A 14,053-nucleotide genomic window follows, 5' to 3' on the forward strand; every position below is an offset into this window, starting at 1 on the left:
AGTTTGCCTGAGGAAACCTTATCACGCTGATGAAATGAGTGGATGTACTTTCAGGATGTTGACATCGATGCCATAATCTAAATCAGATTACCACTGTCCTATGTGAAACTGAGATCTGATTTTAATCAATGGAAGCTATATTCCTTTGGGCAGTTTAAACAGCAGCAATAAAAGGAAAACGAGGTCAGGTATAAAATCAAAGTTTAACATTAACTGGCTCACAATAGCTTGAGAGATGTGTTGAAGGTTGCTGTGGCCGAAGACCCCCGGCCAAAAATTCATTTTACAATCATAAAAAAGGGCTGCTGGTGCAACTTATGATCATAATATATAACAAAATAATCATCTGAAAAAGTAACTTATTAAACATTTCAACTTGACTTGAATATTTTCACAGTATTTATTGTCACATGAATTTCTTCTCCAATACTATAGATGCTGAGATATTTCATGTGCATGTCAGTGTTCACATCGTAATTAAGTCATAATAATTTCTCAATTTTTGCAGCAAATACATTATACTTCTCTCTTTTCATAACGAATCTGTAAAATAAACACCCAAGTACATCAACTATATACAAATAATCCCATACATTCACTTGTCTTTTTCTCCAGTGGACACAACCTGCTGATATTCCAGGCGAGCTCTTTTTGCGGCTTTGGCAAAGATTTCTTTAGCTTTCCTTTTTTGGCTCAATGTGCAACGTTTCTTTTCCTTCACAATGGGCCTTTTCTCCTTTCAGGCTAGCGCTTGTATTGGCGACATACAGTGTGCATATTCTGACAGTGAGCTACATCTGTTCTCTCATGCAAGAAATCTTTCTTCTTATAGTAGTTAATTGCACTTTTTCCAGATGCCTTCTGAGCTTTAATTTTTCCGTATGCAACGTTTTTGGAAGGTATCATTCCAAAATCTTCCAACCACGATTGACGTAGAGCAGAGGTCACAAAATGCCAGTCCTATAGCGTTCGGTTTTCTTAAAAACTGACCATCTAAATTTCCACCAACTTTTCACTCCAGCCATTTCCGTACGTTTTTTAAAAACCTTTATCTAAACCTCTTGTGTCATCGTCTCTCTCAACAACTCGGGACACCATTTTCTGTTGTTGCTGCATGCACACTTCTTTTCAGTTTTCATTAAACAAAGATTCATTTGATAAATTTAAACTTTCTGTCACAGAATTAGGCAAAGAAATAACTTGGTTTTGCCTTAGAACTATTTGACTGTTTCTCGTACGCATAACGTTATCTAGGGTGAATAAGTGTTTTTCCAGGTAAGCGACTGTATTAACATGTACCTCGCCAGAAATTACTTGTGACGAAGGAACATTAATAACATGATGTGCATGGGTATTTTACCCTGACTTTGGCTCACTCTCCTATGGATTTAAGATCAATTTCTAAAACTGACACTGGTCATTTTGGATCACGTCAAGGAGTGTACGCTCTCCATTGTTCTCCAGCCATAGGGGTAAGTGTTAAATTTACATTTCATTTGATATGTGAAGCTTATTCAGTTTGTAATGTCTTATCGTGTAATAATGCATTTATTACAACGCAGATCTGAACATTGAATTACAAGTCACTATTAGAGGTTAAAGTATTATCATATATCTAGAGATTATACAGAAACTATTATTATGACCAATTTGGTTTTATTGTAGCTGATTGTGACTGTCACTGTGATTGTGACTGTGAATGACTAGAGCTGTCTGAAGCGGTCTAAAGTTGTTTAGAGCTGTCTGGAGTTTCCAGAGTATTTAAGGCTGCATGCTGTTGATATGCATGTCTGTGCCACGGACATAGACATAGCAAATTAAAAAGGGTGCTGTATGCTGTCTGTACGTGTGTATATGTATGACTGTACATGTGGTGGATCCATAAAGGGTGCGAGCGGCCAATAAGAGTGTGGGCCAACCCAAGGAATTGTGCGACTGTACAAGGGGTCTAGAAGCATGTTTGGTTCAATTGTTGTTCCAAATGCATTTTTATGTTCATAAGATTATTTTGAATCTTCGTTGTGTTCATAAGATTATTTTGAATCTTAGTTGTGTTCGTAAGATTATTTTGAATCTTAATAGGAGCTCATATTCGAGATTATGTGAATCTCTCTTGTAGTGTAAAATACTGTTTTAAGCGTATCTGCAGTCCATGAGGTTTCTTGGATCTGAACTTCATATTGATTTAATATTTATGGTTTATTTTCATGTGTGAATGTTGTGTAAAGTGATTTGAGTCAACTGTTGAGAGCGTGAGAGAATCATTGTATTTTTACATCATATATTTTTTTCTTTATTAATTAATTTAATAAATTTCCATCTTTCTCACATTGTGTTTGTCTTATTCATTTAGTCCAAAAACCCACTTGGTTTCTATTCTGCGACAATTTCGACCAATCAGAATACTCTTTACAAGATTCGTGGGCTAACTAATATATGGAATGAATATGTTCCAAGGGTCGTTGCATATGGGACTGAACTGACCGTTTTTTAAAAAACCAGATTGGAGATGATAAAAAAAAGGACTATATCAAGACAAATCAGATTCAAGTTCAGAGAAAAGCAGAATTCCGCTTTAAACTGAGAACAATCACATCTGCAATTAGAACTTATAAGCATTTATTACCTACATAATCCCAGACCTGCCAACCCTGATGAGTTGTCTCTGTAAGGCAGTTTATTTTTTTCCATTAAGATTTACCAGTTTTCAGTAAAGTGTAACAAAATATCAATAACTGCTATTGTAAAGCTAGAAAACATAACTAAAAGTTTGACAAAGTGACGATAAACTTCATGTTCAAGTGAAAAGTTTTTAAAGTACAAGAAGACTTTATCTACCACTAGTACAGTTGCAAACTTTAGTTCCAAACCCCATGCAACTCAATGGCTTGTTGCTTTCTATCAACTTCATGTAATTCTTGGAAATTCTTTTTCCATTTCACAATCATATCTCCTGCCATGGGACTTGGCATGTGATGTCCAATAAAAGTAATTGTGTCCTTTCCAGCTTTTATTCACAAGAATGTGAATACTCCTTTTTATTCTTCTGTGTTGATTATTAACACTTTTTTGAAGCTTATTTTCTCTTTTGTATTGAACATGCAGCACTTTCTGGATGACATTTATTTTAAAAAATTCTGTAATCAACAGTTTGATCAAGCAGATGCTTTACATTGCATGAACAAATAGGTGCAGCTTAAAGCATCTTGGGTGCTGCTGTAAAGTTAATCTGGTTCCCTGACTAATTTCACTAATTCTAATAAGAATCCTGGATTGAAAATCAAACAAGGGTGAACCAATTATCTGGATTTTTTGGCAAACATCATTTTTCTGTAGTTTTTGCTTGTATGCTAATAGTCTGTACTTTTAGGGTAATTTTCGTAAGACTTACGGCAAAATTGTAAGGGGTTGGCAGGTCTGTATGCCAGTGATCAAGTTGTATTGTAAGGGGTTGGCAGGTATGTATGCCATTGATCAAGTTGTATTGTAAGGGGTTGGCAGGTCTGTATGCCAGTAATCAAGTTGTATTGTAAGGGGTTGGCAGGTCTGTATGCCTTTGATCAAGTTGTATTGTAAGGGGTTGGCAGGTCTGTATGCCAGTGATCAAGTTGTATTGTAAGGGGTTGGCAGGTCTGTATGCCTTTGATCAAGTTGTATTGTAAGGGGTTGGCAGGTCTGTATGCCAGTGATCAAGTTGTATTGTAAGGGGTTGGCAGGTCTGTATGCCTTTGATCAAGTTGTATTGTAAGGGGTTGGCAGGTCTGTATGCCAGTGATCAAGTTGTATTGTAAGGGGTTGGCAGGAATGTATGCCAGTGATCAAGTTGTATTGTAAGGGGTTGGCAGGTCTGTATGCCAGTGATCAAGTTGTATTGTAAGGGGTTGGCAGGTCTGTATGCCAGTGATCAAGTTGTAGACAACCTAAATAAAAAAGCATATCTAACTGAAAAAATTGGAATATGATCATAAAAGCGTAATCTGACCATAAAAACATGCATGATTAAATCAGAATCAGTGTTAGCATCTTTAAAAAGCTTCAAAAATCTCACCAGGCATGATGATACAGGTAGATATGTTTGATAGTCCCAGGCTCCAGGTAAGAAAACTGTGCCAGAGTTCGGAACTGTAGGTGGTCCAGCTCAAACGTATCTGTCTCCTGCAAAATTCATCATCATGCAGGATCATTGCAATTTAAATTTGTTGCATCTATATGTCAATTTCATTTTTAAGTTCACTAGGAGATTTATTACATTTATTCAAACTTGTTTGGTTGGTGTGGCAATTGTGTTCAATTTGTTTTCACATCCAATCAAACTTTGTATAATCCAAACAGAAAGCAGAGAAGAAAGGACATGTAATAAATACAAAACTGCATCAGTGTGTGTGCACTTTGTTAACAGAAAAGAAATTAATACACCTGTCTCATTTTTGTTATTGTTGTGGATTTAATGCCATTTTTCCATCTCATGACAGATTATACATTAAATAAGCATGCAATCAAAGCCACAATGACAAAGGTGAGATGGCAGTGATTGGTAAAGTTGAGTGCTACAGACCACTGTTCCCCTGGCCCACATCTTGGCCAGATGTTTCCAAGATATCCCTACACCAAATCAAGGTCATTCTTTCTGCAAACTTGACAAAAAATACATGTATTTTACAACAAAGGAATCATCTGATTTTACGTCAGTAAGTGCATTTTATAACATAAAATAATTTTATAAAATACGAAAAGACACCCAACAATCTTGTACAGTCACCTAGGAACAATTGGATAAATTAAGTAACCAAATTCACTTTTTTTAAATGCAAGACGGATACAGATTTTATCCTACATGACAAAGACACGACCCCAATTAGACTTATTTTACCAAACATCAAAGGCATATAAAAGATTGTTCTAGAAGCAGAAACATGCTCATGAAACAAAGATGCCCCACCACAGTATCCAAAATGGCCCGAACAGAAAAGTTAACAAAAGTGTGACATTTGTAAAGTGTACATTTGGGCCAAGGTAACACTATATGCCAACACTGTCATGGCTCGACATAAAAACTATATCTGATCACACTACATGCCAAAGTTGTCATGGCAAGACAAAAACTATATCTGATAACACTACATGTCAACATTGTCATGGCTCAACATAAAAATTATACCTGAACGCAATATGTCAGCACTGTCATGGCAAGACATAAAAACTATATCTGATAACACTACATGTCAACATTGTCATGGCTCGACATAAAAATTATACCTGAACGCAATATGTCAGCACTGTCATGGCAAGACATAAAAACTACATCTGATAACACTACAAGCCAACACCGTCATGGCAAGACATAAAAACTATATCTGATAACACTACGTGCCAACACCATCATGGCAAGACATAAAAACTATCTGATCTCCACATAACTTGTCTTCATGTCATTTCTTCTACACTTGTCACCTAAAATGCATATTATCATTACCTCTCATTCTTCCTCTCTTACTTACCCTCCCTGCCATGAACTTGGCAAAGTCCCTGTTGACCACTGTCACACATCCCAGTTTAACGAGTGCTCGAAACAACAGTGGTACCTGGGTCTCGTACACCCCCTCGATGTCAGGGGAGGACAGATCTGCACTTATTTCACTGTGGATAATGTTGAAAGAAATGGTTTCCATGTATAAAAATACATTTTATGTTTCATAGGTTATAATAACAAATAAAGAAGTTTTAAAAATTTGCAGGATAAGGAGCAGGGGGAACCTCCATCTAAGACTTCAGGGGGGAAATGGCCATCTCTCACGGACGGAAAAATGTTACATTTGTTGAAAATATTGCATTACAGAATCTTGAACAAAAAATTTATATTAAATCATTAATATCTTGGGATCTCCTTCCATGATGATATTGTGATTGTCATCCTGTTTTTTAATATTTGTCATGTAGAACTGTCAGGTTCATTGATACTGATCTTCATTAGAACCACTAATATTTTCTTAGTTCTTTAGAACCACTGTAACATGGTCCTAGTTCTTTAGAACCACTGCAAAATGGTCCTAGTTCTTTAGAACCACTGTAATATGTTCCAAGTTCTTTAGAACCATTGTAGTATGTTCCTAGTTTTTAATAACCACTGTAATATGTTCCTAGATTTTTAGAACTACGTTAATATGTTCCTAGTTCTTTAGAACCACTGTAATATGGTCCTAGTTCTTCAGAACGACTGTAGTATGGTCTAGTTCAGGGGCTGCAAACACGTGGCCCGTAGGCCGCATGCAGCCCGCGACGCATTTTGGGATTGTCAAAAAATTGACTATTCATTTATTTCTTTTTCTCTCGCCGCCTTTTGAACTTTAACGTTAGTGCCATTTTAACCATAGGAAACTGACTAATTTATTCGTAGTCTTTCTATTAATTGTCGCTCTTAATGCGGACTTCCAGTTCCGGTTTTTTAGTAAAGTGATCGAGTTGGTGTTGAATTATAAAGTTGATTTTGCTGCATTTTTATAAACATAAAAGCCTGTATAAATGTCTTCTGTTTCGAAAAAAAGAAAACTCGTGGACGAAAAGAGTTTTTCAAGTCAAATGGAAGGATTTATATTTTGTCACCGAGGTCAGCGATAAAATTCAATGTCTCGTTTGTCAACAAATGATAGATGTTCCGAAGGAGTACAACGTGCATTGGCACTACGAAACAATGCACCGTGAGAAATATGACGCTTACGCGGGCAAAATTAGAGAGGATAAAGTTATGCAACTTAAATCAGCATTATGCAAACAAAGAAGTTTCTTTACCAATGTTAGTCAGTGCAACAAAGATTCAGTAAGAGCAAGTTTCGCTATAAGTCTGTAGAGTAGGGATCTCAAACACATGGACCGCCAAGCCGCATCCTGTGGCCTGCAAAACGATTGACGTCACAAGGTGTCATGAGAGATAACAAAGGTGGTGCGGCCCTTGGGCCATTGAAAATCCCCTCATGCGGCCCTCAAGGTGGTTTGAGTTTGAGACCCCTGGTCTAGTTCTTTAGAACCATTGTAATATTTTTAAAGTTCTGTGAATGAAATGAATTTATCTTCATTACTTAAAGAGGCATCATGGCATACAAGTTGACAGGTGATGGAATAAAGAAAATAAGCAAACTTTAGATACTACAATAAAAATAACTAAGCAATATATCTGACACACTGACGTCACTAATACTATTTGCATGATGCATCAGTCAGCATCCAACACCCTATTTTGTTTATAGAACTGTGATGAAGATACAAGTCACTTTATGACTTTAAATTTAGCCAAAGCATTTCTTTTTATTTGAATTTATTGCTCTTGGCAACATACAACTGATGCACTGTAAGTTATACCCGATTACACTCAAAGAAATGACTTCTTAGAAAATGATTATCATCGTTTACCAGTCATGATAAGTCCCAGCTATCTCTATCTGATTGTGACAAGGAACATCTACATAAGGAAGACCGAGGTTACACTAAACCATTCAAGATCAGTCTCATCTAACTATGTGTATTTGATTGTAACAAGGAACATCTACATGTGGTATTATTTACACTTGTCTGGTATCATTTACACTTATTTGTGGTATCATTCATACTTGTCTACTTCATACTTCATCATTTACATATGTTGATATTTAAATTAAAATTTAATTATGCTAAAACGTTAAGATTTACAATGATTGATACTCACTTTGTGTGTTCCTGATAGACATCCTCTGGGACTGAATACTCATACAAATTATATACAGGATGTGACCTTGGCAAAGTTTTCACCACTTTTTTCCACACTGTAAAGAATTATCAACAATGTCAAAACCTGTCAGACACAGAGGATACTGTTAGCACATGTCAAAAATAGGTAGAAAAAAAATCATATCTGAAGTGTAGTCAAACTGGACATAAATGCCAACTCTATCAACTATGCACCTGCCTTCAAAAGTCATTGTTTTGGATCATTTTCATCATATTAATTTAGAAAAGATTCTGTTAAGTAGCCACCTGTAGATATTGTAGAAATGATTTTATACTACTGTAGAAATGATTTTATACTACTGGGCAGCCACCTGTACCATTAAGAATATGAATTTTCTTTGTCTTCTTCAGTGTCTAATACAGCTTTGCCAATTCAAATATATATTCAGAATTTTACTTAATGCCACAAAAATTATCTCAAAATTTCACAATGAATCTCAGCATCATTTGTGCACACATCAAATGATGGAACGTTTGCATACATACAACAGTCTGATAATGAGCCCCACCGAACTGCTCACATCATGGAATAGTTTGTATACATATAAGTTTGAACAGTCCCAACCAAATAAGGGAAGTTCCAGTAAAACATACATGGGACCCAGGGAGGCACTTTTGATGTGGGGTACTCATCAGTAGAAGCAATTAGGAATTTTCTAATTTTAATATGAACTCTGTGAAATCAAGGTTCCCTGGAATATATTTTTTTTTTAAACTGCCTTCCCCGTTGGTGTGGATTCGAGTCTCAGATTCAGCCAATGTGGGTATGTGAGAAAGCTTGCCAGTAGCTTCTCATGGGTCAGTGGTTCTTTCTGGGGTTTTCATGGGTTCTTCCTCTGGGCCGCCATGTATAGCCTATATTGTGCTGAAAAATGGCATTGAACTCTACAACAACAACAAAATTTTGGCTTTCAGTACATATTTTTTCAAGAAAGACCCAATACCTTGTATGCTGTTGGAAGAGGTACAAGGACCAGCTGGTAGAGGACATGGAGCAGGGCTCGAATTTAACAAATTTCTTTGTAGCCAGAAGGACTAGTATATTGAGAAATTTACTAATCCTGCCAACTCTTTACTAGTCCTGTTCACAAAGCAATGTCACACAGCTTTCATGTACTTTACCGATTCAGTTCAAACCCGCAACAAAACTGGATGTCTTCTGTGTGTTTGTTTTTGCGAATTGCATACACCAGTTACACCACATAACGTTCCTTTCCTCATCATAATTCAGCCATTCCCTTTGTCCATTTCTTCTGAAATTTTCCATTACGCTTTACACTATCATAAAAATTATTCCTCATCAGTCTCATTCAACTTTTGCTTTTTTCCGGTGGCTGAACATCTTCTATCAAATGCCACATTTTCCCCCCGTCTTAAAAGGAGGGAATTGTGTCTTGGTTTGAAATATGAGATGTTACAGTATAGCTGACGCAAATTATTTAAAGGAGTGGCACAGTGTCCTTTATATAAGAAAGTCAGAGCAAGAAACACGTTTCAAAACAAGTGTCTTTGCCCCCTCCCACAATTAAATGGCCTCTCCCTAACAAAGACTTAACTTCATGTTCTGCATGATCAAAGCAGTGGCTATTGTAAACACCGTTATAAAATATTAGCATCAGAAGATAGTGTTAGTTTCAGCTTGGAAAAGGTGTATTCCCATCAAACAAAGCCATATGACACTCGGCGCGTTGTATTTAACAGCTCCAATTACAGTATCATAAGTCATAAGTTTGGTAATTGTTCCTAATTAATCAAACCTCAGTGTATTGTTGAAATTAATAATAAGGTGGAAAATTTTCAAATCTTAGATGCCCATGCTCAGAGATTTTAATTCCCAACAAATGTACAGCACTCTGCTTGGATATCTCCATGTGTATTAAATTACTTGTTCATTCTTGTAAGGGAAAAATATAAAAACTATTCTTATCATCATAGGAAAAAGTAGTTGTATGGAAAGGATGTGTCAATAATGTAATTGTAATAAATTGATCTAATTCTTATAATTATTTTGATGGAAATGTAAAATATGAAGTTTCCGGTTTGTGACTGTTGGAGCATTTGGGTAGCGAGCAAAAACAAAGAACCTTAAACATAAAAACGAGCAAACTAATTTCTTTGAATAGTTTTTGCTGCGTTCTTTTGTGTGCTATACTGCTTTGTAGTTTGTTACAGTGGTCAAGTGAATAAAGTGTGATACCATGTTATTTTTTCATTTAATTCGTTATCTGATTAATTAGGATCAATTACCAAACTTCCTTGTTAATGACGGGACCATCATTTGCACTGTTAAGTGAAATACACAAAATCGGATGGATTCTTGTTATAGAAACGCATCTTTCCGAGGCAGAAATTGACTTCATCTCCTCATGCTAATATTTTATGACTGTTTACAATGGCCACTGCTTTGACTCTACAGAACATCTGCTAAGTCAAGTCTTTATTAGGGAATGGCGTAAACAAATGCCGACTATTGATAACCGAAATTTAACTAGCCCATCGGACTATTAACATTATGAAAGTTACTAGTCCGACAGGAAATCTGCTAGCTTCGGGCTAGTGGACTACAGCTAATTTTGAGCCCTGTGGAGTTAAAATTGTAGTCACTTAAACTTGCCATTGTATTATTATTTCCATTTACACCCAGTCATATTGGAACTTCTATTTCTGCTGGCACTGAACAGAATTTTTATTTTTGCAATGAAGAAATATTCAAAGGTTTATGATTTTCTCAGGTTCTTCCTCTACCAGATATAAGGGCCTATTATGTCCTGAAAAATGGAATTAAGTTGACAACAAAAACAACAACAGTAAAACATCAAACCAAACCGGATCCAACATGCGAGAAATGTAGAGAATGCCAAAAATACATTTGTTTACACAATGGGCAGTATTTTTGGAAAACTTGGAAATGTTTAACACGATATACATATCACTTATTTGCCAAACTCCAGTCTGTAATTCAAACCACCTGAATGTAACTTTTTAACTTGATATTCATTGCTGGTCCATCACCAACAGTTTGATACACTTTGTAAAAGTATCTAGTTTTGATGTACCTCATAAAAGTATCTAGTTTTGATGTACCTCGTAAAAGTATCTAGTTTTGATGTACCTCGTAAAAGTATCTAGTTTTGATGTACTTTGTAAAAGTATCTAGTTCTGATGTACCTCGTAAAAGTATCTAGTTTTGATGTACCTCGTAAAAGTATATAGTTTTGATGTACTTTGTAAAAGTATCTAGTTTTAATGTACCTAGTAAAAGTATCTAGTCTTGATGTACCTAGTAAAAGTATATTTTTGATGTACCATGTAAAAGTATAGTTATGATGTACCTCATAAAAGTATCTAGATTTGTTGCAACTCATAAAAATATCTTTTCTTGATGTACCTTGTAAAGGTATCTAAATTTGATGCATCTTGTAAAAATATCTAGCTTTGATGTACTTCATTAAAGTACCTAGTATTATTTATGTGGTTATTTTTAATGTTGCCAATTCCCTCTTCAGTTTATCCCCACCAACACTTGTACTTTGTTTGAATTTGCAGATGATTGTACTTGCCATGAATTGGCTGATGAAAAATCACAAGCGGTTTTTACTAATACATGTGGTTTTTACTAATACATGGACAGAACTCTGGCATGTATCACCTAAATGGAAAAAGTCATCCTGTAAAAACAATACTTTTAACCCCCAGTCTATAATTTTGTGAAAATTTCATGTGTGTGATTTGGATTTTTAACATAGCTTTAACAAATTTTCAGTCATATCTCTACATCTGAAGTGTGGCAGTTTATAGTGATATCTAGCACTGGGGCATCATGCAGCATGATGTCCCACCCAGTCACATTTTCTGGACACCAGGCCAACCAGTCCTAGAATTAACCTCTTAATACTGAGCACGAAGCTAGGCAGTTGCTAGTACAATTTTTTGAAGTCTTTGGTATGAATCTGCTGGGAACATTTTCATAGAAACAAAGGTAGATCATAGTAATAAACAGCTCTGGAAAATATTAATTATATTTTTTTTAATCTGATTGAAAGTTTTATCAGTGAAAACCTTTTATAAACATTTGCATCTATTTCCTGAAAAAAGTTTAAATTTTTTCCATCAGATTACAAATAAATGTCATCAAAAATATAGCAAAAGTTGACAAACATAAGAACTCTTAACAATGAGATCATGTGTTCAACATACTTGCTCCTTCTCCTTCCTTGGGAGTTTTCTGGTTGACATAGAAAATTCGTGGAACATTAAGTTTCATTGCATGAAGATCACTCCCTATCAAAGCCCACAGTTTGAACTGCCCTGGTTGGCTGGTTTCCATCAGCTGAAAATACAGTAAAGATAAAACAATAGGTTTCAAAATGACTATCTAAATTCCAAATTCAAAGAATAATCTGGGGTTCCATTCTTGTTCTCTCCAGTTTATGTTTGTCTGACAATTTTTTGTGGTCATTTTGCAAGAATTTTAAACAAACCCAATTTTAGAGCAATTTTTTTAAGAACTTTGCAAACACAATGAATGCACACCATGCTGATGTCTACCCAACAGCCAAATGCAAGACCAGTTGCTAAAAAAACCTGAGGTCAGTAGAACTTTAATGATGAAATTTTTCCCATGCTGTTGATTACATATGTAAAAGATTTGTAAACAGCACTTTGACCTTGATTACATCCAGTAGTTTCAAAAGCAGTTCAAAACCCCAATGGAACTCAAAGGGTTCTTGCAAGACCTTTGAACCTGAAGCAGTGGAATTTATTTAAAAATTTCCCATGCTGACAGTAATTGTCTCTACTGCCACAAGACACACTCAAATCAAGAGGACACTGGGTACAATAAATGTAATTTTTGCCTTTCAATCCTTTGTCTGTGCTATCTGAACGAACTTTTTAAGAGCCTAATTGTCCCTTTTATCTTCAACAGGTTAGTTGGACATGATTTCTTGAAAATGATGTAAGCCAATTTCTTGACCATGCAGGCATTTTGTGTGAAAAATGGGCAGATTAGAGGTACTTCTATAAAGACACTCTGTTTCTGACCAACTCCACTGACTCTAATATTAAACTGGCTCCTGATCCAACACTGGAAAGTCAATATCCAAATAATAATTATTGTTTCCTTTATCTTACCATATCTGTTGTTATACCACATAGTTATTTCAATAAAATTTCAGGTTAATCATAAGAATGGGCAGTTTCTAGACCTTGATCCATATTTGACATCACCTTGACATTGTCAGATACTGAAAGGCCCTCATTACAAGACTGTTAAATACTGAAGGTCTCTTACAACCTATGATATTGAAATACCTCTATTACAGGACACTTATCAAATACAGACCTCTGACAGGACATTTTCTGTCAAATATTGAAACAACTATGATGGAACACTTTTTGTCAAATACTGAAATACTTCTATTACAGGACACCATCAAATACAGACAGGCCTCTGACAGGACATTTTCTGTCAAATACTGAAATACCTCTATTACAGGAAAAGTAACCCACATCTAATTCCTTGATCATCTTGGCTCCTGTACCTGTGTCATATTGAGATTTATTATGGTATGGGGAGAAGACTAAGGTCCCAAGTACAAGTTTAGGTTTTTGGATTGCAAGAGTTACTTTTTCTTGTCCAAAAACATAGAAAACTAAGACAATCTATGTCATAAATAAAACCACAACAAAAATACATTCAAATCCAATACAAGCAAACCCCACATACATGATATTCCCACAAGTTGCACAGCTAAGTAATCAGTTTATTTCAGTCCACAAGAAAATGTAAGCATACTCAAGCACCTAATATGTGAAGCAAAAATGTCCACCATGATTTAATCTTTTATTATCGTCTACTCCCGTTAAATATCATTCAGATTGGTAACCGTATTTGTCAACTAATAAAACCAAAATGAAAAAAGATACAATTAGATAAATCTTGATTGTAATTTTCCAGATTGGTAAAGCTGCAGTGTATTTTAAGTACCAACAGAACCAATGAACCAATTCTAGTTTGTGTTGTCACCAAATCTTGTGCAACACTAAAAACTAACAAAATTATATTTCAATACTTGACAATTCAAAACATATAAAACACATAAAATAAGAAATCTGTTTTGTGCTAGATTTTAAACAAAATTATGATATCCACTAAAACCAGAATATTGCTAAGTGCAGGTATTATTATACCTTGGATTTTTGTTTTTCTCTTTTAATAATGGGTGGCATGCTTCGAATGTTTTTACACTTTCAATTTCCTCTTGACTGATGGGAGATGTATGGTCAAATGGGG

At 35.4% G+C, this 14,053-nt stretch overlaps 1 protein-coding gene across 2 annotated transcripts in view; it reads right to left on the reverse strand.

Annotated features, from left to right (window-relative positions):
- LOC149796051 (DNA polymerase epsilon catalytic subunit A-like) overlaps positions 1 to 14,053 on the reverse strand; it is a 148,038-nt gene that overhangs the window by 43,085 nt on the left and 90,900 nt on the right. For both annotated transcript variants that reach the window (XM_089965969.1, XM_089965968.1), the window contains exons 32-35: positions 11,956 to 12,088; positions 7,697 to 7,793; positions 5,499 to 5,637; positions 4,049 to 4,155 (exon numbers count right to left, since the gene is read on the reverse strand). In XM_089965969.1, coding sequence (XP_089822095.1) covers positions 4,049 to 4,155; positions 5,499 to 5,637; positions 7,697 to 7,793; positions 11,956 to 12,088 — 476 coding nt within the window. The remainder of the gene's footprint in view (positions 1 to 4,048; positions 4,156 to 5,498; positions 5,638 to 7,696; positions 7,794 to 11,955; positions 12,089 to 14,053) is intronic.

Source organism: Sinohyriopsis cumingii, chromosome 7, assembly GCF_028554795.1.
Source record: "Sinohyriopsis cumingii isolate HCF-2022 chromosome 7, ASM2855479v2, whole genome shotgun sequence".
NCBI lineage: Eukaryota > Metazoa > Mollusca > Bivalvia > Unionida > Unionidae > Sinohyriopsis > Sinohyriopsis cumingii.